The following is a 22342-nucleotide window of genomic DNA, read 5'->3' on the forward strand; positions in this document are numbered from 1 at the left end:
GGTGAGGGAGTGCTGGCCACCAGGGGGCAGAGTTGAGCTGTCGCAGGACCCCTCAGCAATCTGAGGCCACCTGCAGCAGGAGGGGCGCGGCCTGTGGCCACTGGGAGCGGGCGTGGGAGGGAGAGCTAGGGGACAGAGCAGACGGCCCGGCTGGACCCGCAACACACCCGGGAGCCCAACATACTGGCCACGGCGCACCACTCGAAGTCACAGGGACTCTGCCAAGAGAACCTTCTTTTTTTTTTTTTATTTCTTTTTTTTTAATTTTTTTTATTATTTTATTTTATTTTTTTAATTAATTTATTTTTTAAATTGGTGCATTGTAGTCATATATCAATTACATTGGAGTACAAGACTTGAGAGGATATACAAGCACACATCATCCAATTAGCCCTCCTCCAGCCCCCATCCCATTCCCTCCCCCTCCCTCCATCCCACACTTCTTTGGTGATTTACTTTGATACATTTGTTTATGTACCTCCTGTGTTTTAAAGAGGCTCCGTCCTAATGTGACCAAGAGAACTTTCTAAGAAAGATGGCCTTCAGGCATCAGAAAATGTCAGATACAAGAAAGAGTAAGGTATGTTTACCAAAAGGCCAAGCCAAGAAGGGCATGCGGCTTTCCTGGTGACTGCAGTGTCTTTTCCAAAACGTTGTATTCCTCTAGGTTTTACTGAACCTCGGGGTTTCAGACTCCCCCTTGCTTTCTATAACTTTGTCCACTGGGAAGATGTGAGGTACCAAAAGTCCACAGAGAGCCGGGCGTGGCGGCGCACACTTGTCATCCCAGTACTTGGGAGGCTGAGACTGGAGGATCGCGGTTCGCGGACAGCCTCGGCTCCTTAATGAGACTCTGCAACTTAGTGAGACCCTGTTTCAGAATAAAGAATAAAATATCATGCTGGGGCTATAGCTCAGAGGTAGAATGTCCCTGGGTTCAATCTCCAGCAGCAACACACACACACACACACACACACACACACACACACACAGAGTCCACACAGCAGGCATGGCCCTCCTTCCTGGAATGGAAATGACACTTAAATATTTGGAGAATGAAACATTACTTAAAAACATAAAATGTAATAATATAATGGAATAGATGATAACACTCACAGAGTTTAAAAATTAAAATGTAAACTATATAAAATATAGGGGAGCTGGGGGGGGGGGCGCACGCTTGTCATCCCAGCATTCGGGAGGCTGAGACCGGGGGATTGAGTGAGGCCCTCTGCAACTCAGTGAGACCCTGTTTCAAAATAAAGAATAAAAAATAGGGCTGGGGGGTGTAGCTCAGAGGTCGAATGTCCCTGGGTTCAATCCCTAGTACAGCAAAATAAATAAATAAATAAATAAATAAATAAATAAATAAATAAATAGTTAAAAATATAGGGTTAAAAAGCTCCAAAGAATGATCATGGTAAAGAAGCAAGGCACACTCAGCGAGTCCATTGTTGGTCTTTATTAAGAAGAGGATGAGGAGACACTGGCCCTGAACATCCCCTGCAGGTGACATGCTGAAGGTCAGGTGGTGGCAGACAGAGGGCCAGGAGGAAGCTTCCAGAAGGAGTTAATTCCAGGCCTCCATTCTCAATTCCAGAGATGGGGAAAGTCGCACAGGCCTGAGCTTTTGGGAGGCTGCCAAGTGAGCAGAGCGCCCAGCACAGTGTACATCACCCCTGCGTGATTCCTCGGGGGCTGGAGAGGGGACGCCTGAGGCTGTGGACCTCTGACTCTCCCCACCACACCCCGCTGGCAGCCGAGACCTGTCAGCGGCCTGGCTAGTAGACACGTGCTGGGGAGGCCCCGTGTCCAGAAAATGGGGTGCGGCTATTGAAGGCGCAGGAAAGGAGGCCCCTTCACAAGATGTAAACAGGGCCTCGGGGGGCCAGGCCTCCTCTTGCCAGGGCTGCTGTGGGGATAATGGGAGGGAGGTCTGTCCTGCGTGCCAGGGGCCTCGGGGCCTCCATTGTACCAAGCTGGGCCTGGGAGAGGCCTGGGGTGGTTTGCTTTTTTCCTGCTTCAGTAAAACACCTTCTCCAGGTAGGAGTTCAGGAACATCCCGGCGGGGTCCAGCTTCTCGCGGATGGCGCAGAACTTGGGAAAGGCAGGATACATTTTCTCAAAGTCCTTCCTGGTGCAGTTGTGGGCCTGTGGAGGCAACAACGGGCCTTGTTCCTGGAGCCGGGAGCTCGGCAGGGCTGCAGAGCAGGTGCCCCCGAGTCCCGGCCTGCGGGAGATGCGGCTTTCCCCAGCCACAAGCAAGCCAATGTGGAGACCCAGACGAAAGGGAGGGGTCTTGGGAAGTAAAGCAGGAAGGATTAGAGCCAGCACCGGACTGCCTTTTGGCACCCACATTTTCCTATCTGTCAAATGGGCTCACGGAGCCAGGCGTGGTGGCACATGCTCGTAATCCCAGCATTTGGGAGGCTGAGACCGGAGGATCACGGTTTGTGGCCAGCCTCAGCTACTTAGTGAGGCCCTTTGCAACTCAGCGAGACCCTGTTTCAAAATAAATAATAAAAAAAATAGGGCTGAGGTTGCAGCTGGGAGGTAGAATACTCCTGGCTTCCATCCCCAATACTGCATAAAAAATAAAGAAAATGGGCTCACAGATGTCTGCCTTATCTTGCTCGTAGGCTTCCTATGAGAATCAAATGAAGAAAGAGATCCAATAGTTCCTGGGCTGCTGAAAACAGGGCGGGAAGGGGACCAGGCCCGGAAGGAAGAAGCTTAGCTCTGTGAGGCTACTGTGGTGCCAGGCGCTCAGAGGAGTGGCTCCCTCTGCTGGAAGCCACAGTGCACAGCAGCTGCCCACAGTCCTACCTTGGCCCAGTGGGGCCGGCCGCCACACTTCTTCATGATGGTCTCGTAGGCTAGCCAGTAGTCCAGCCGAGGCACGTCCTTGCCATAGGGCCTAGGCCAGGGAAGCAGAAGGAGGTGAGCCCCGCCCAGCTCTGCCGCACTCCACCATGGCCATCCACCACCAGGCCCCTACCCTGTGCCTGCCAAGTGGGGACCAGGGCTGGCTCTGCTCACTCCATCCCCAAGGGATTCCGAAAGGGGTGTGTGCTCAGGCATGACTTCACTGGCATCTGAGCTTGACTGTGAGTTTAAATAATCTTGTCTGGGTGTGGTGACACACACTTGTAATCCCAGTACTTGGGAGGCTGAGACAGGGGGATCACAGGGTCTCACTCAGTTGCTAAGGGCCTTGATAAGTTGCTGAGGCTGGCCTTTAAACCGCAATCCTCCTGTCTCTCCCAAGAACTGAGATTACAGGCAGGCACTACCACGCTCGGCTCCTATCTTTAATTTAAATTCAGAAGTGAGAAAGTTGCCATGGAGATTCAGCTTAACATGTTCAGCCGAGTTTTTAAAAAATGGAGTCAGGCCGGGCGTGGTGGTGCACGCTTGTAATCCTCGAGCCTGGGAGGCTGAGACAGGAGGATTGCACAGGTTCGAAGCCAGCCTCAGCTACTTAGTGAGGCTCTCAGCAACTTAGTGAGACCCTGTTTCCAAATAAAAAATATAAAATAGGTCTGGGAGTATAGCCCGGAGGTAGAAAGCCTCTGGGTTCCACCCCAAGTACCACCCACCAAAAAAAAAAAAAAAATGGAGTCAGAGTCAGGCGTGGTAGTGTGCGCTTGTAATTCCCAGCGCTTGGGAGGCTGGGACAGGAGGATCACACAGGTTCGAAGCCAGCCTCAGATACTTAGTGAGGCTCTCAGCAACTTAGTGAGAACCTGTTTCCAAACAAATAAATTATTAAAAAAAATAGGGCTGGGGTAGCCCAGAGGTAGAAAAAGCCCCTGGTTTCCACCCCCAGTACATACATGCATACATACATACATACACACATAAAAAAAATAGAAAAGCCCCTGGGTTCTACACCCCAATAACCCCCCCCAAAAAAAAAAATTGAGTCAGATTGTGTGGGCATTGAGGCTGACTGGTATGGCCCACTAGGTTATATGTTTTCCAGACATAAAGGAGGTTGTCCCGGGACCTCCAGGCTCTGTCAAAAAGACACTCTGTGTGTGTGCGTGTGCGCATGCGCGCATGTGTGTGCACGTGTGTGTGCGTGCATGCGTGTGTGTTTGCATGCACTCACGCACATGCATAGCCATGCTTTGGTTCACAATGGGATCACGTTCTAAGACACGTGGCATTAGACGATCGTGTCCTGTGGAATGAGTGTGCGTACCCACGCCCAGGTGCTCCTGCTCACTGCACACCTCGGCGAAGAGGTCAGCTCCTAGGCTGCAAACCTATGCGGCCTGTGACCGTGGCAGGCAGCAGCACGTGGTAGGTGTTGGTGTACCTAAGCAGAAAAGCTGTAACAAAGATCCCGGGAGAAAGGAACTTTTCCGGCTCCTCTCTCTTAGGGCACCACCACTGCGTGCTGCTGTGTCATTGACAAGATTATTTATTTATTTTTTCATTTATTTTTGTGGTACTGGGGATGGAACCCAGGGACCTTCTAATTCTAATATCTGCTTCATAAATGGTAGCTATTGCCAGGCGTGGTGGTGCACGCTTGTAATTCCAGTACTTGGGAGGCAGAGACAGGAGGATCATGGTTCGTGGCCAACCTCAGCTACTCGGGCCTTCCGCAACTTAGTGAGACCGTTTCAAAATAAAGAATAAAATCAGGCTGGGATGTAGCTCAGAGGTAACATGCCCTGGGTTTCAATCCCCAGTACTACAAAAAAAAAAAAAAAAAAAACCAAAAAACTAAATGGTAGCTATTCCTAATTAACTCATAAGTAATATTAATATTAAACTAACATACTGTAGGCCAGGCACGGCATTTGTCATGAGAATCTAGAGAGGGAGTGTCATAAGGAAGGCAAAGGAGAGAGAGACCATCTTCAGTACTGCCAGGTTCAGAGAAGTCCCCTAGAGACGCAGGCGGTGCAGCCAGAACCGAGGCTGGGGAAGGGCCCGGGTCAGCGCCCGCCCTCGGCCCTCCGGCACCTGTACATGATGATGTTCATGTAGCAGCTGTCTCTCTGGAAGCAGGGGCTCAGCAGGATGTCGTCGGCCCGGGTGAAGCGCACCTCCACGGGGTAGTGGGCCACCACCTTGGGGTTGGCTTCCAGCATGGCCTTCAGCTCCAGCAGGGCCTCCTTGGTCTTCTCTCTGCCCTCGGCCCAGGGCCACAGAATCCAGACCTCAGGGCGGGAGCAGACAGCTGGGGCCCCACCCGGCTTCCCGGCTGCGGGGCGGCCCACCCAACGCTGGCGCCCGGGAAGGGGCCCACCTGGGAATGGCCCAGTCCTGGACGTGTTGCTTGAAGCGGCACTCGTAGGTGAAGATCTTGTGGCTGAGGTTGCTGTTTTCCTTCTTGCGGGTGAAGAGGAGCCAGAAGAAGAAGCGGTTGATCCAGCCCACGAGGCACGGCACGAAGGTGCTAGGGGACAGTGCGGAGGAGGGCGTCGGGCCGGGCCGAGCGGGCATGAGAATCCTATGCCTGGCCTTTAGCATGCACTCGCTGTGGCCGAGGGCTGGGCTGAGTTCTGTCCAAACCAGGGTCCCCTTCTCAACACCTAGGATGCCTTTATTACCCATCCTTAGCTTTGAACCTCCCCGCCCCCGACGGTGCCTGTGTGAATTAAACAATCTTCCGATAGCCGCCTGGCCGGCTGCTATCTCACCCCACCGTTCACCCCTTGATGATTATCTGCCTGGTTCTCTTGGCCTGTTCAAGTGCGGATGAGCTGAGTCATCTGGATTCTCTGGCAAAGTGCCCCCCGCCCCCGCCCAGCCTGTCTGTCCTCACCCGTCCCGGCCATCTCGATATCTGCTATAAATTTATCCCAGCTGCTCCGAGCACCCACTGTGGGATTGCGCAGGGCTCCAGAGCGGGAGGGCTTGCAGGAGGCACGGGGAGCGCTCGTTTGCCACGGGGAGAAGGAAGGAGAGTGTTGAGCAGATGCCCTTCCTGTGGACTTCACCTGGGATCCGCCCAGAAACTCATCTGTCTCAACAGTTCTGCTTTACGGGTGAACCCTAATTGCTGAGCGATTCGCCTGGAGTCACACAGCAGGAAGTGAGGGTCAGGGTCTCAGGCCACTTGAATCCCCCGCTTGTGCTCTTTCCCCTGGGCCATTTGGCCTGTGTTTCCTGGAACTAAGCTCTGGGCACACGCTGGGCACAGGCAGGGAGAGGGACCATGTCTCTTTTGAGGCAGACACTCTCTGGCGTCTCAGGGGCCAGCTTGGCCATGGTGGGCTTCCATGGGCCCCAGGGCACAGGGTCGCTCTAACCAGAAGCTGAGTGTGGCCTTGGTGCCAACCCAGGAATCTGATGCCCGGGACAGACAGACAGAAGGATGAGGTCAACAAAATGACAGACGCTGGGTGTGGTGGCGTACGCTTGTAATCCCAGCATTTGGGAGGCTGAGACAGGAGGATCGTGGTTTGCAGACAGTCTCAGCTACATAATGAGGCCCTTTGCAACTCAGTGAGACACTGTTTCAAAATAAAGGGGGTGTATCTTGGAGGTAGAATGGCCCTGGTTTCCATCCCCACTGCCAGGGGGTGGGGGAAGAAACATAAATAAAAATAAAACACACCCTCCTTCAAACCCTGCTAATGACTTTTGCTGCCCTTAGAATGAGCTCCAGGCTTGGCAGTTGATTCAAACAAGCACCCAGAGATGAAAACCGCTGCCCCAGACCCAGGAGATGTCCAGCTCGCATGCATAAAGGTGGGGTGTTAGTCTTTGAAGGACCACACCCTCAGCAGTGTCTGGCAGATGCTGGAGGATGGTCCCTTTGCATTCCTACCTGGTCCAGAGGAGGAACTCCAGTAAGTAGAATCCAATGGCGTAATCCCAAAACCAGCTCGTTGACGAGGAGGGGGGCTGGGAAGGAGAGTGTGCCATCAGCTGGGCACCAAGGCTGAGCTGCCTCCTGACCTAGTCATCACTGGCCCCCGAGGAGGACAAGTGTTCCACGAGTGGCTTCGTGTGGGGGAGGGAGGAGGGAAGAGGGCGGTTCATCCACTCGGACAACTGAAGACCTTACTTCTTGGTGGCGTAGCCAATTTCCGTGCCTTGCCTTTCCTGCTTCTTTACATGTTTATGCTTTTATTTTGCATAAAACAGGGATGTTTATCTTTCTTTCCTCTTGAGAGCCCGAGAGCCATGTGTCCAGCAATCACCCTTGAGGGACCCTACGAGGCTGCCTCCACACAGCAGGGGTCACGGTCCCATCTACACTTATCCCAGGAGACAGGTGTGTTTTCTACTGCCTGGAAGCAGCCTGTTAATTCAGGACATGGGAGAGGAACAAATGAAGCTGCCATCAGGAGCTGGGGAGAAGGGGATGTTGGGGGAAGAAGGGAAATGTGAGCAGCTACTGAGGCCCAGACAGCTGCCCAGGGCTCTCAACTGTCCTGCCCTGTCCTGCTGAATTTCAGTCCTCTGCTTCCCTCCCCGTGTCTACGCTTTCCCTGACCACAGCCCCACATGTCCCTACTCTCAGACACTCAGGGACCCTATTCAGCCACCTTCCCCCAGCCGGCCTTTCTGTGTTGCCTATACTCAGCAACACTCCAGCCTTTCTGTGTTGCCTATACTCAGTGACACTCCGGCCTTTCTGTGTTGCCTATACTCAGTGACACCCCATCTCACTGAGCATCTTGATGGTGTCAGGTGTCAGTCGCTGTGGGAGCCAGGAGGGGAAGGCTGTGAAGGGGGTGAGGAAGGGGAGCACATGCTGGTTTGTGGCGGCCCCTGTCTCCAGATGCTGTGCAGGGCTGGGCAGCTACCTTGTTGGTGTGGTCCTGGTAGATGACGCTGACGTTCTCACTGTGTGGGAACCAGAGGAAGCGAAAGTACTCAGATTTCTCCAGGTGACTGTCCAGGTTGTCAAGGACCTGGAGCAACGGGAGAAAAGGGGAGGGCTGTGCTGATCAAAGGAAGATGGTGGGGAAACTGAAAGTCAGCGCCCAGGTGTGTCAGGTGTGCCTCAGTATCCCCTCTTCAAAAGAGAATACCCAGAATTGTCCCAATGTTACCAAAAGGCACGAAATGAGTTTTAAGATATGCTGGGCATTAAAATGGTGTACTAACATGTTGACTTCTCTCAGTAACTTAGAAGGCACAAGCGATATATCTTCCTGTTTCAACCTCCCAGATACTAAGATTACAGATGTGCACCGCCATATATATAAGTACACTCCACCATGTGTGTGTATGTGTGTGTGTGTGTGTGTGTGTGTGTGTGTGTGTATTTATTCTTGGAACTAGGGATTTCTTTTTTGAGCCAGGGGCATTTTATCTTTGAGTCACCTCACTCCAGCTCCATTTTATCTTTCATTTGAAAACAGGGTCTTGTTTAATTGCTAAGGCTGGCCTCAAACCTGCGACCTTCCTGTCTCAGCCTCCCAGATACTGGGATTATAGATGTGCCCAGCATAAGTAGTTCTTATTTGTCTTGACTTAAGCAATTACTACCTGTGTGAGTTTGGGAAGTTAGATATTCTATGCTTTTGATTTCTTCCTCTGTAAGATGGGGGTTCCTGTGTCAGGAATGTCAGGAAGATCTAATGAGCTAATGGCTTGGAAGTGTCTCAGATGCTAGTAGACATCTGTTAAGCACTGTACAGGACTGAGCTCCTGCTCCTAGTACTCCTTCTATTGTCAGCAGCAGCATCTCTTAGCTACTTAGTGAACAGAAGTGTCCCGCTCTGACACCATTACACACACTGAGATGTCTCAGAGCAAACCATGCCTCCCTGAAGCCCACCAAGGACAAGTTTGGGGCCAAAACATATATTTTAGGGGTTGACAGGTAGCTGTGGTTGGGGAAGGGAATACGTTTTGGATTCAAGTCCAGAATCCTAGCAGTAAATTCAATGGTGGCCTCTTCTCAGCTCTGGTTTCAACAGAGGCCTGTCCACCACCTACGATGGCCTCACACTGCAAGAATGCCTTGGTGCTAAATTAGCGTCATGGTTTGCATCTGGACTGTCCTCCAAACCTCATGTGTTCCAAGCGGGGGCTTTTAGGTTAATGTTTGGCTCTGGTGAGTGTGTGTAAGCATGTGTCTGCACGCGTGTGTATGTGTGTGTGCATGCATATGTGCATGCATGCATGAGTGTGTGTGTATACCTGTGTGAGCTTGTGTGCACGTTGGGGTGTAGGGAGGCACCCCAAGACCAGGCTTAAACAGAACCAGCACTATGTTCGCTGGGCTGATGTCGCCCCCCACCCCTGCACTTCACACGCTCATTATCTACAAAGTTCCAGGCCTTGGCTGGAGTCTATTGGGTCCGTCATGGCCAAGTCAACATCATGTTGACAGAAGAACAAGGCTAGCTAGAAAGGAGACAGATAGGGACGGGAAAAGACACTGTAACTTTAAGAAGCTCCATGAACACCTCCACTTTACTCCTCAAGCCTGTTTTCTTCTCGGCCTAAATTCTTTAAAGGCCCTTGAATCTTGGAGTATTGTGAGTCCAGTGATCAGTGGTACAAGCATTGCTGATTTACACAATGTATTTAGTTTAGACTAAATAAAGCCATGGGGAAGCACTGTTAGAAGCACAGGTATAGAGCATGCATTATCCTTTGGCTAGATGACGTCAACCGGAGATCCTGGGAGGACAAGACCACCAGGACCCACCCAAGCTCGGTGAGGATGAGCACTGTCCTCGCTGGGCTGACGTCACCCCTACCCCAGCACTTCCCAAGCTCTCTATCTACAAAGTTCCCTCTACAAAGAAGAGTCTAGAGCTGGGTGTGGTGGCGAAGGCCAGTAATGCCAGTACTTGGGAGGCTGGGACAGGAGGGTCTCGGTTCACAGCCAGCCTCAGCTACTTTTTTTTTTTATGGATCTGGGAATGGAACCCAGGGGCATTTGACCTCCGAGCTAAACCCCCTGCCCTATTTTTTATTCTTTTTTTGAAACAGGGTCTCACTAAGTTGCGGAGGGCCCCACTAAGTATCTGAGGCTGTCGGCAAACCACTATCCTCTGGTCTCAGCCTCCCAAATGCTGGGATTACAAGCGTGCGCCACCACGCCCAGCTCAGCCTCAGCTACTTAGTGAGACCCTCTACAACTTAGTGAGACCGTTTCAAAATAAAGAATAAAAAAATAGGGCAGGGGGTGTAGCTCGGCGGTAGAATGCCCCTGGGTTCTATCCCTAGTACCACACACACAAAAAGAGTAAGTTCTGATCTGAGTGAGAGGCAAGAAACTCGATTCATCAGCCCCGCAGAGTGGCCCCTCTCTGATTGGAAGTGGTCACTGCTGAGCTCTCCTCCTCTCCTGCGACAGCCACCGCCCTTTGCATGCCCAGTGCCGCACTGAGATCATTCCTGCAGAGCTCAGCTACTTGGGCTGGGCACCAGATCCCAATCTTCAGTGCTGTTTATGCACCGAACCTTCCATCTCTTTTCTGAGACTGAGCGGCGTGAGGGAGGGCCGTACCTCCTTCAGGGTGGAAGGGAAAGATGTCTCCTGCAGGTGGAACTGGGGCACGCACTGCAGGGTGACCGTGAGGATGACCCCCAGGCAGCCCAGATGCACCCGTGCAGCCTGGAACACCTCCGCGTTGCTGGACTCGGAACATTCCAGAAGCACCCCATCAGCCGTCAGCAGGGTCAGCGCCACCACCTGGCGGAGAGAGGAAAGCCACTTCCGATCCAGCCCCAGCAGGGTGTGTGGAGAACGCTTGTAATCCCAGTACTTGGGAGGCTGAGATGGGAGGATCGTGGATTCGCAGCCAGCCTCAGCTACTTACTGAGGCTCTCCACAACTTAAGAGACCCTGTTAAAATAAGAAGATCCTGTTTCAAAATAAAGAATAAAAAATAGGACTGGGGGTGTAGCTCAGAGGTAGAATGCCTCTGGGTTCAATTCCCGGCATCAAAACAAAACAAAGAAATCACAGCCCCAAGCAGCCCCTGCTTCCTGCTGGTCCTTAGAAGAGAGGCCGGCTGGTGTCACCTGTTCCCGGGACCCTGTGGGACTTCGATGGTTCTCCTGCGACCATCCTGGGGGCGCTGGCCCTCAGCAGAGCGTGGCTTGCAGCCTTTGCTCCTCCTAGCCTATGGGTGAGCGGCGATGCGTTTCTCCTCCCTCGACTCCCTTCCCTTCCATTTGCAATCAGAAACCTCTGGCTTCTGCCAGGACAGGGACACTGGCTGGAAATAGATGATAAACGTCAGCGTCTCTCCCTGCGGCCTCCACTTCCAGGGGGGCCCCTTTCACTGCCGTTGAAGGCTTTTGCCACGCTCGGCGGCCTGCTGATTTGGACAGAAATTGCTTCTGACGTGAAGTTGGTGGCTGGGGGCTCCCGGTGAGAGAACAGACGCAGGGAACTAATTCTGATTAGCGGTGACCAAAGACCAGAGAGCAGGAAGTGGCAGAAATGGGGCACGGCAGCCAGCTGCGGAAATGAGGACGTCACAGTGATTTCTACAAAGACTAATTCTAAGGTCCGGAGCGCTGAGCGCTGGCCTGCGGGATGTCCTTCTAGCATCTGAAAACCTGTGAAGAGGGGATGTTGTTTTACTGCTTGGGTAACCTCTGCAATCTCATCTGCGAGATGGGAGAGTAGGAGCAACTAGCCCTGCACAGTGGCGCATGCCTGCCATCTCAGTCCTTGGGAGGAGGATCACGGGTTCAAAGCCAGCTTCAGCAATTTAGCAAGACCCTATTTCAAAATAAAGAAGAGAAAGGGCTGGGGGTATAGCTCAGAGGTAGAGCACCCCTGGATTCAATCCCTAGTACTTCTTTCGTGCTGATAATGATAACAACCATCTCGGAAAGTGTGGTGAGGATTCATTGAGACAATATGTCAATTCTGACATGGTGGAATCCATGCCTGTCATCCCGGTGCTTGGGAGGCTGAGGCAGAAGGATCACAGGTTTGAGGCCAGCCTCAGCCATTTAGTGAGGCTCTCAGCAACTTAGTGAGACCCTGTTTCAAAAGAAAAAAATGATAAAAAAAGACTGGGATGTAGCTCAGAGGTAGAATGTCCCTGGGTTTAAATCCCAGTACTGCAATATATATTATATATGCATATGTGTATCCCCATATACATATATATGGATATCAAAGGTGTCAGCCCCTCCCCTGGCTCCCTGACAGTGGTGTAAGGTGTGAGATCAAACAGTAACCTTCCCTCCCTGGTTTCCGAGCCTGCTCGACTGGGCTTCCAAAGAGAGGTGGCTGGTACTTCTGCGGGCATCTTGGCGTGTGGCTGCTCAGAATCACTCTCATACTCTGCTGATCATTTCGTAGAAACCGCAGCAAGAGGCTCAACATTGGTCCTGGATAGTGGACTAGGGCTGGGGCCAGATCTCTGGGGCTGTGGCTCCCAGATGGTCCCCCCGCCCCAGTTCCCACCGGGCTCTTGTGGGTAGGGGAGAAATGGCAAAGTCCACAGAGGACTCCAAGAGCTTGGAAATTGCCCCTCTGAGTGCCCTATTGAAAATAAGGGCCTTTGCCCTTGGCTCCTGATGCAGGCAACCTGGAACTGCCATTGGACCCGCTGCCATTAAAAGTGTAACCTCAAGTCAGGCGCGGTGGCACACGCTTGTAATCCCAGCATTTGGGAGGCTGAGACAGGAGGATCGCGGTTTGCAGACAGCCTCAGATACTTAGTGAGGCCCTCCGCGACTTAGTGAAACCCTGTTTCAAAATAAAGAATAAAATATAGATAGGGCTGGGGTGCAGTTTTTGGAGGTAGAATGCCCCTGGGTTCCATCTCCAGTACTGCAAAATAAATAAATAAATAAATAAATAAATAAATAAATAAATAAAGTAATCTCATGGTCATTTCTCACATGCTACCTTTCTGAGAGTTGGCTTTACTCCATATTTTATTTGATATATATATATAAACTTTATATATATATATATATAAAATAAAAATATACATTGGTATTGGGGATGGAACTCAAGGGAATTCTTCCAAGCTACACCCTCAGCCCTTTCTATTTTTTATTTTTAAACAGGGTCTCCCTAGGTTGCTGAGGGGCTTGCTAAGTTGTCCAGGCTGGCCTTGAACCTCAATCCTCCCGTCAGCCTCCCAAGTACTGGGATTACAGGTGTGCGTTACTGTGCCTGGTTTACTCTTTGTTTTGCCAGACAATTTCTCAGCACTGTGCAGAGAATTCGAGCAGCTTGCCAACATGCACGGGCCCAATACGTGGGGAAGCTACTCGTTGATAGCAAGTTCAGTCTCAGAGCCCGGAGCTGGCCCGCTTGCCCATACTGAAGCCTGGTGAAATTAGGGAGCGCCTTTCGGTGAAGGTCAGGCGGGGTCCCTGCCCCCCCTGTGTGGGCCCTGCCGCAGGTCAAACTCCTCTGCCCCTGCTTGCTCCCTGAATGGTACCATCCCCTGCCCGGCTCCTGGTTTGTGCCTCTCCATGGAGACAGTACCCCTGCCTGGCTGCCCCTGCCCCGTGGTGCCCAGGAAGCTCTGGGGAGCCCACTGCAGGAGGACCCTGGTCACTGGGAGAGCCAGGGCCCCTGAGATTTGGTGGATGAAATGGTGTTCGGGAAGGCACCTGCCAAGTCTCCATCAGGGGTGAGTTGGAGAGCCCGGCACTGCTGAGCAGGGTCTGCCCACGGAGGCAGGGGACTCACCTGTGTGGCCAGGATGCCATGCTTGATTCCCGTGTTGTGTGTCCCAGACCCGATGACGCCGGCTGCGGTCACATCCGACACAGCCCCCATGCTGGGCTCGGCAGGAGACGGCGGGAGGGACACAAAGACCAGTCAGGAATCTGGGGTCCATAGGCTGCCCGGACCCCGCGGGCCCGCACCGCACAGCGAGCCTCCCCTAGCCTGGGTAGCTGCCCTTCTCCTTCCTGGGGCTCAGCGCCATCTCAGTGGACTGTCAGGGCAGTGAGGGGGCGCTCTGAGGGGAGCCCTGCCTGGGTCTGTAGCTTACAGGATGGTCTCTTCTATCCGCTAGCAACAACATCCCCACCCCAAGCCTTGCACTTAAAGGCCTCTGCTGCCAGCCCGTGGAATCCCCCAGGAACAGACAGACACGATGCATTCTCCCCTGAGATCCATGGCTCCCCAAATCTGAGCTGCGTGGCACCCCTGTGTCCTGAGCGAGGAGGAGGCCCTGTCATCCCCCCTGCTCGGAACCTCCAGGTGCTCTTTGGGGGCTTGGGATAAAGCTGGCATCCCTCCCCAGAATGAATGTAAAATGAGGCTCAGTGTTGGAGCCGGTCGTGGTGGCACACACTTGTAATCCCAGGACTCAGGAGGCTGAAACAAAAGGATTGCAGGCTTGCCGACAGCCTCAGCTGCTTAGTGAGGCCTTCTGCAACTTAGTGAGACCCTGTTTTAAAATAAAGAAAAAAAATAGGGCTGGGGGTGTAGCTCGGAGGTAGAATGCCCCTGGATTCAATCCCTAGCACCACAAAAAAGTAGGCTCCGTAGACATAGGGGCCAGACCCCCAAGGTGAACAGCAGCCCTTGGGGGGCCTGTCCTAAGGGGACAGAATTGGAAAGATTCACAGGGCACTGTGGCGCACACCAGTAATCCAGTGAGTGGGAGACCAAGACAGGAGGATCACCAGTTCGAGGCCAGCCTCAGTAATGTAGTGTTTATATTGTGGCTTGAACCTGGGGACATTCTACCTCCAAGCTACACTCCCAGCCCTATTTTTATTTTTTATTTTGAAACAGGATATTACTAGATTGCAGAGGACCTCATTAAGTAGCTGAGGTTGGCTGCAAACCTGGGATCCTCCTATCTCAGCCTCCCAAATACCAGGATTACAAGCATGTGCCACCATGCCCAGATTCTTTAAAATTTGAAATAGAGCCTCTCTTAATTAAGGGTCTTCCTAAATTCTGTGCTGATTCTCCTGTCTCAGCCTCCCAAGTATTGGGGATTACAGGCATGCAGCCACTGCAGAAATTCTTTATTTAGCCTCCCGAGTACCGAGATTACAAGTGTGCGCCACCGCACAGATTACAAGTGTGCGCCACCATGCAGATTGCAAGTGTGCGCCATCATGCAGATTGCAAGTGTGTGCCACCGCGCCCCGCTTACTGAAACTCTTTCGAAAAGCAGGAACAGAGGGTTTCCAGGATGCACAGGAGTCGTGGTGCCCCAGGGCCTCTGACAAGAAGGCCCAGGCCACCCAGCGCCAGTGAGCTCCTGGCACTACGGTACTGAATTCCTGACTTTCTTCTCATGCCTGAAATCCAGTTAGAGACTCACTCCTCTGGCTGCATTTGACTTCCGTTTCCATGGAGACTCCCGATACAAAACCTGACCCAGGAGCCCTCGCGCTGTCCCGCGCTCCTCTGAGCGCTGACTTTATCCGTCACTGGGTTTTGATCCCTAGAGCTGGTACATTTCCAGGAAGACTTCATCTGACTGTGCCACTCCCGTGCAAAACTGGGATTTAATGCTCAGCTCAACTCTGGTTTCTCTTTTTCTTTTCCTTCCTCCCTTCCTTCCTTCCTTCCTTCCTTCTTTTTCCTTTCTTTTGTCTTTCCTGAGGATTGAGCCCAGGGGCATTCTACCTCTAAGCTACATCTGCAGCTCTTTTTATTTTGTTTTGAGTCCAGGTCTTGCTAGGTTGCAGAGAGTCTTTCTAAGTTGCTGAGGCTGGCCTTGAACCTGCGATCCTTCTGCCTCGGCCTCCTGACTACTGGGATTACCCTGTCAGGCTGCCTGTTTCCTTCTACTCCTGCAGCACAGCCCCTGGACCCATAGGAGCTGAGAAGGCAGGCATCCTGAGGAGGGAGAATGGGTGCACCCTGAGAGGTGTTCCTTTCAGGCTCCAGTCAGATCTTTGAGTTTCTGGCGCAGGCCAGGCTGGGGTGCAGCAGCTCTGGCCACTGGGCTGGGGGTGGGCACTTACTTGGACAGTGCCAGGCCGTGCTTGTCCAGCTGTGGGTGCAGTTCGGACAGGAGGATGCCAGCCTCCACGGTCACCTGCCTCTTCTCCTTGTCCACCTGGAGGAGAACAGCGGAGGGTGGGTGGGGCCCACTCAGAGCCAGGCTCCTTGGGAGGAACAGACAGGAGCATGTCTGCCCCAGCCCGCAGCCTGCAGCCCGCTGGGGACCGAGCCTGTGGACCCTGGAGCCATAGAGTTCTGCACAACCCTTCCCTTCATGGGAGAAGGGAAAGAGGCGGGGAGGGGGGTGTTGCTCAGCTCCCTGGGGACCTGGGGCTGGGATTCCGCCACACCTGGTAGCACCCTCCCACCTGGGCTGGGAAGGTGGGCCCTTTCTGCAAGTAAACAACTAAAGGGGTCTTGGCGCCAGGTGTGGTGGTGCACGTGTATAATCCCAGCACTTGGGAGGCTGAGACAGGAGGATTGCGCAGGTTCAAAGCCAGCCTCAGCTACTTGGTGAGGCTCTCGGCAACTTAGTGAGACCCTGTTTCCAAATAAAGTATAAAATAGGTCTGGGAGTATAGCCCAGAGGTAGAAAGCCTCTGGGTTCCACCCCTAGGATCACACACACACACACACACACACACACACACACACACACACATATGTCTTGGCTTTCCTGGAAGGGGGTTGAAATTCTCCACTTTTCCTCTCCCCAGGAAGACCAAGGCAAAGACCAAGACCTGGGAGGGGGAGGGCAGAGATGTGGCGTCTGGTAGCTGCTGTGCTAGGGGGTGCCATGTGAGGAGACCCCCACGGCAGCCCTGGTGGGAGGGCTGGTCTCTGCACTTCAGAGAGTGAGACCGGACTCAGAGTCACATGGACACGGCGGCAGAACTGAGACGAGGCTCAGTTCCAAAGCACATGCTCCTTCCATTGACCCGGAGCACCAGGTGCAGGAAAAGCAGTGGCCGGAGCTCACACCTCACTGTTGAGCAATCAGAGTGAATTACTGCCATGGCCAATATCTTGGCCCAGGCGCGTTCTAGAAGGTAGAGACTGTCAGTCTGAACAAATAAGGGCTAGTAGAGAAACCTGGTAGCGATGAGAACTTAAGGGACCTGGAGCCTTCAGAGAACAAACTCCCTGAGCTGCTGCAGGAGCCAGGTGCAGGCTGCATGGCACGATCAGCCTCCGGTACAGAGTGAGTCAGTCCAGAGGCCGTGTCTAGCTTTGCTTTGCTGCTGATCAGACCACTGACTGTGTCTGACCTCCAGTTTCTCCATTTGTAAAACGAGCTAAGAGCCCGTCTGGATTTGCCATTGCAGGTTGCCTTTTGGGAGTCTGGTTCTGGGCCTAGTGAAGCTGCAGGGAGGCTCTGGTGGGAGAGGGGGCACCATGGGGGGAGGGCTTGCTGCCTGAGCCTGCAGGGAGGGTTCCAGTGAGGGCTTCCCAGGGGTCAGCCAGGAATCAGGGTATCGTCTCTTTGGGGACTCAGGGGCAGGCAGATGTTGAGGGCCCAGGGGAAAGGTGAAGGAATCAGGCCCTCGGTGGGGTCTGGAACAGAGGCTGTCCAGCCTAGAGGGGAGCAGAGGTGGGCACCCAAGGGCGCCGGTACCTGGAGGACCCGGTTCATCTTGCCCATGTGGATCATGAAGCCATCGGTGCAGGCGATGTCCGAGGGCGAGTGGCCGCCACCCACCACCTTCACCCTCTTGTTCTGCTGCCTGGCCAGGGCCAGCACCTGCCGAGACACCAAGACAATCCATGCCTGAGAAAGGCCTTTCTCAAGGGGAAGCCAGAGAGCTGCAGGGGCTCATCCTGGCCCGCAGGGGGCGCAGCAGCCCAGGAGATGCACCCAGGCCTCCCAAGCCACCTGCTTCAAGCTGCTGAAAGATGGGTCACAGGGTGAGCGTACAAGGGGACCCAAGGAACCCTCCCCATCCGAGGCGCTGGCCCATTCCTCTCCCTAAAGCGTGTGCTTTTCTTTCTTTCTTTCTTTCTTTCTTTCTTTCTTTCTTTCCTTCCTTCCTTCCTTCCTTCCTTCCCTCTTCCTTCCTTTCTTTCTTTCTTTCTTTCCCTCCCTCTTCCTTCCTTCCTTCCTTCCTTTCTTTCCTTCCTTCCTTCCTTCCTTCCTTCCTTTCTTTCTTTCTTTCGATGGAGCCCAGGGGAATTCTACCTCCAAGCTACACCCCCAGCCCTATTTCTTATTCTTTATTTTGAAACAAGGTCTCACTAAGTTTCAAAGGGCCTCACTAAGTAGCTGAGGCTGTCCACGAACCACAATCCTCTGTTTCAGCCTCCTAAATGCTGGGATTACAAGCATGTACCACCATGCCTGGCTGGAGCTTGGGTTTTTTTTTTCTTTTCTTTTCTTTTTTTTTCCAGTAAGGGGATGGAACCCAGGGACATTCTACCTCTGAGCTACACTCCCAGCCCTATTTTGTTTCAGTCTCCCTAATTCTGGCATTACAAGTGTGTGCAACCACGCCTGGTGAACTTGGGGCTTTCTAAAGGCAAGCCCAGTCGCATCTCTTGCCAGCACAAGACCTTCCTGGGACACCCCAGTGACCTTAGGGTAAGACCCAGGCTCTGTATCTTGGCTGCAAGGACCAAGTCTGCATCCGAGCCTCTAATAAAGGCTGCTCAGGGACAGAGACAGTGGTTGAATTTGATTTTCTGTCTCCAGTGCTTAGTCCAGGCCTGGCACAAGTCGATGGTGTCCAAAGATTGTTGAATGAAAAAAATAAATGAAGCCGGGCATGGTGTCGCATGCTTGTAATCCCTGCACTCAGGAGGCGGAGACTGGATCGCGCAGGTTCGAAGCCAGCCACGCTGGTTTAAGAGACCCTGTTTCCAATTTTTAAAAAAAGTATAAAAATAGGTCTGGGAGTGTAGCCTGGAGGTAGAAGGGTTTCCAGGAACCCCAGTACCACAAAAAAAAAAAAAAAAAAAAAAAAACAGAAAAAGGAAAAGAAATGAATGCACGTCATCTCTTAAGTGAGTTCATCCACCGTTATGTCCCTGCTTAGACACTCCCTTTTCTTTGTGGCAGAACACTGGTTTTATAGTTCACGCCACAAAGTATTCAAAGGCATGGAAGACTAGGAAATGCCCTGGGGTTCTTGGCTCCAGCCCCACCCCAGCCAGGTGTAGGGCTGTTGAAGGATGTAAGGCCCTACAGGTAAAAACGTTCTGTTTGTGCCAGGCGTAGCGGAGCATCCCTGTAATCCCAGTACATGGGAAGCTGAGACAGGAGGGTTGCAGGTTCCCGGAGAGTCTCAGGAATTTATTTATTTATTTTTGTGGTACCAGGGGCATTCTACCTCTGAGCTACACACCTCCAGACCTATTTTTTATTCTTTATTTTGTAGCTTTTTTTTTTTTTTTTTTTTTTTTTTGGTGGTACTGGGGTTCCTGGAAGCCCTTCTACCTCCGGGCTACACTCCCAGACTTATTTTTACATTTTTATTTGGAAACAGGGTCTCCTAAGCCAGCGCACGTGGCTGGCTTCGAACCTGCGCAATCCTCCTGTCTCTGCCTCCCAAGCGCGGGGATTACAAGCGTGCGCCACCACGCCCGGCTTTTATTCTTTATTTTGAAACAGCTGAATTGCAAAGGGCCTCACTAAGTAGCTGAGGCTGTTTTGGACCTGTGATCTTCCAGTCTCAGCCTCCCAAATGCTGGGATTACAGGTGTGCGCCACCACGCCTGGTTAGAGAATCAGCAATTTAGCAAGACTCTCTGCAATTTAGGGAGACCTTGTTTCAAATGTAAAATAGGAGCCAGGTGTGGTGGCCGAGGCTTGTAATCCCGGTACTTGGGAGACTGAGACGGGAGGATCGCAGGTTCCAAGCCAGTCTCAGCAACTTAGGCTCTCAGTAACCTAGTGAGACCCTGTTTTCAAATAAATAAAATCATGCAGGAAGTGTAGCTTGGAGGTATAATGCCTCTGGTACTTCAAGGCTACTCGAGGTCCTGCTAGCTTTCCCTGTTAGCAGTTTGGTCTCATGGGTGGACTTTGCACAGAGCTGCACAGTACGCCTTTAAGCTTCTGCCTCCCTCTCCCTGGAAACGGAGCCCACTGCCCCAGCATGCAAGGCCCTTTGGCCCCTCCGAAGCTGCTCCGCCTTCCCAGCCTCCATGGCCACGGCCACAGCTGCGCAGATGTTCTGGGCCCTTCTAGGTCTCGCAGAGCCCTTCCCCGCCACCCTTGGATACTTCTTGGAAATCTGTTCCAAGAGTGTGAGCATGAGTGTGTGTGCGTGCACGTGTGTGTGTGTGTGTGTGTGAGCCTGTGTGCAACACAGAGCAAGTGCAGCCAGGGCAGAGGCAAAAAAGTCATGACGCGCTGTTAGGTTGCCCCCCAGTGGGGCAAGAGGGGACAGGAGCCCTGGATTTAGCCACTTCAAGAAACCCGGGCTCAGCCAGCAGTTCTGGGCTGGGAGCCTGATCTTAGCCTGAAAAATCCCTTTCCCCGATGCTTCAGCTGTGGGCTGTGGGCACGGGCTGGACTCTGTGCCGTTCAGAGATGGATGCTCACCTCCTTGACCTCCTCCACGGACGTGGGCTGATAGTACATCTCTGGGCAGCAGCCATAGGTCTTCGCCCAGTTCTGGAACCGGAATCCTTTGTGGCCGTGGACCTGTACCAGGAAAAGCGGGGTCTCTGCAGGGGAGCAGTCCTGGCCTTTCCGAATTCCCACCCATCTCCAAAAGTAAAATAGGGCTGCAGAGAGAAGAGGCTGGGGCCTCGGTGCCCCTCTCTGTCCTCATCGGCTCTCAGGTCAGGGCCCCTAGGAAGATGGAATGTCCATCAGAAGTTCCAGAGCCCACAGCTGCCAAGAGGGAGCCTGTCCTCTCCAGGTCAGGCTGACAGCAGACGGCCTGCAAAGTTCTGTCAGGCAGATGAGACCAAGGCCTGCCTGAGAGAGCAGGACTTGGGGTGCTGGCTGAGGGGTGCTGCTGCACAAGAGGCAGCCAGGGAGGGGGCTGGGTGCCCGGTGGCCCCAGCTGCCCACTAGACTTCTCCAGCAGGAAAAAAGGCCCTGGTAGCCCACAGCACGGGGCCCTGGGGATGAGGCTTCCGTCTGTGGGCCCCACTATATCGTACCCACCGTGCCGGGGTCCTCTGCCCAGCCCTGGCCTTCCCCTCCCAATCTTCTCCCAAAGTGCCAGCACCTCCCCAGTGCCTCAGGGCCCTTCAAGAGGGTGCCCGGGGCTTCTCCCGTGGCTCCATGTTACCCTCCCTCAGTGGGGTCACAGGCTCAGCCTGGACACAGCCCCGCTGGACTGACTGGCCATGCTACAGGCCCCTACCATGGCTCCAGTGGACAGTCCAATTTCCTTCGGCACCAAAGCCCAGGACAGCAGGTGAGGCGGTGCAGAGACCTCGGTGCAGAGACCTGGGTGCTGGGGCGGTTCTGGCTGGGTCAGCAGCTGCAGCACATCAAGAGGCCTTCCTTGGGCCCTGAGCAGAACTGGGACAGGCTCCGCCCCCACCCCCCCCTTCAGGCCTCTGATCAAACAGCAGTGGGCCCTGCCCCCTTACTCAGTCCCACCCTGCTGAGTAAGGAAGGAGGGAAGGCCCAGTTCAAGTGGTGGCCACTCTGCTCCTGACCCTAACCTTGGGGATTCTGGAGCTAGGGCATCTCAGACTCAAAACTGGGTTGTCAGGCTCGAGGTGTAGCTCAGTGGTAGAGCACTTGCCTGGTGTGTGTGAGGCCCTGGGGTTTGGGATGACTTCAGCACTATATAAAACAATCCCCAAACAGAAACTTGGGTGTTTAACACCACAGGTCAGGAAGGTTGTGAGGTGGGGCCTGCAGGGTCCTACTGTAGAGCTTCTGGGGCGCCCCGGCTGGGAGGAGGACCCATGACGATTTGCAGCTGAGTCCCTGACTGTGTGAGTTCCCTCATCAGCCCTGTGGGTGAGTGAACTAAGATGTTGTCCACCACTCTTAGGGAGACAGAACAGGACGTGGGGCTCCCCTCCCCCAGGCTTCAGGGTGCCCACACTCTGCAGGTCGGGAGCACCTTTGCCTCCTCCCTGAGGTCAACACACAGGTCGCCCTGGCTGTGTGAGAGGCATGTAGTCTATCTAAGGTCGGCGCTGGGAGGGGTAGCCAGCTCCTGCACCTGTTCCCAGCTGTGAGCAGACCTGAGGCTGGATCCTGAGGGCACTGCCGTCTCTGTCCCCATCCCTGGGCCAGCTCAGTGGCTGGCCCAGGTCCAGGTCCGGCACTCCAGGCACTCTTGTGCAATAAACGCTGCACGAAGTTCCTGAGTATCTTGGCTTTGAGGTCCTTTCCAGGAAGTCAATAGCCAGTGTCTGGGGGGGAGCCCCGAGTGTTAGCCCTTGGTTCTGGAGAAGGGACAGTTGGGCTGGAGGGGCGTGAGGCCAGGTGTGCGCACGAGAAGTCCTGCAAGAGGTGCAGAGCACACCTGTGTCCCCAAACAAGTATTTCCACCAGGCTGCTGTGTGCATATGTGTGCGTGCAGGCGC

At 53.4% G+C, this 22342-nt stretch overlaps 1 protein-coding gene across 1 annotated transcript; it reads right to left on the minus strand.

The window, feature by feature from the left end:
- Positions 1 to 2022: 2022 nt before the first annotated feature.
- Positions 2023 to 22038, minus strand: LOC308273084 (L-gulonolactone oxidase; the record flags this gene model as incomplete). The annotated part of the gene is made up of 14 exons (XM_080710201.1): positions 2023 to 2151; positions 2827 to 2917; positions 4981 to 5145; positions 5267 to 5416; positions 6794 to 6870; positions 7779 to 7886; positions 10445 to 10630; positions 13613 to 13703; positions 15862 to 15956; positions 17457 to 17582; positions 20382 to 20483; positions 21157 to 21355; positions 21674 to 21796; positions 21998 to 22038. The coding sequence occupies 14 exons, from the start codon at positions 22036 to 22038 to the stop codon at positions 2023 to 2025; spliced, it is 1683 nt and encodes a 560-aa protein (XP_080566327.1).
- Between the last annotated feature and the right edge of the window lie 304 nt (positions 22039 to 22342).

This window comes from Muscardinus avellanarius (assembly GCF_963383645.1).
Source record: "Muscardinus avellanarius genome assembly, chromosome: 14".
In the NCBI taxonomy this organism is placed as follows: Eukaryota; Metazoa; Chordata; class Mammalia; order Rodentia; family Gliridae; genus Muscardinus; species Muscardinus avellanarius.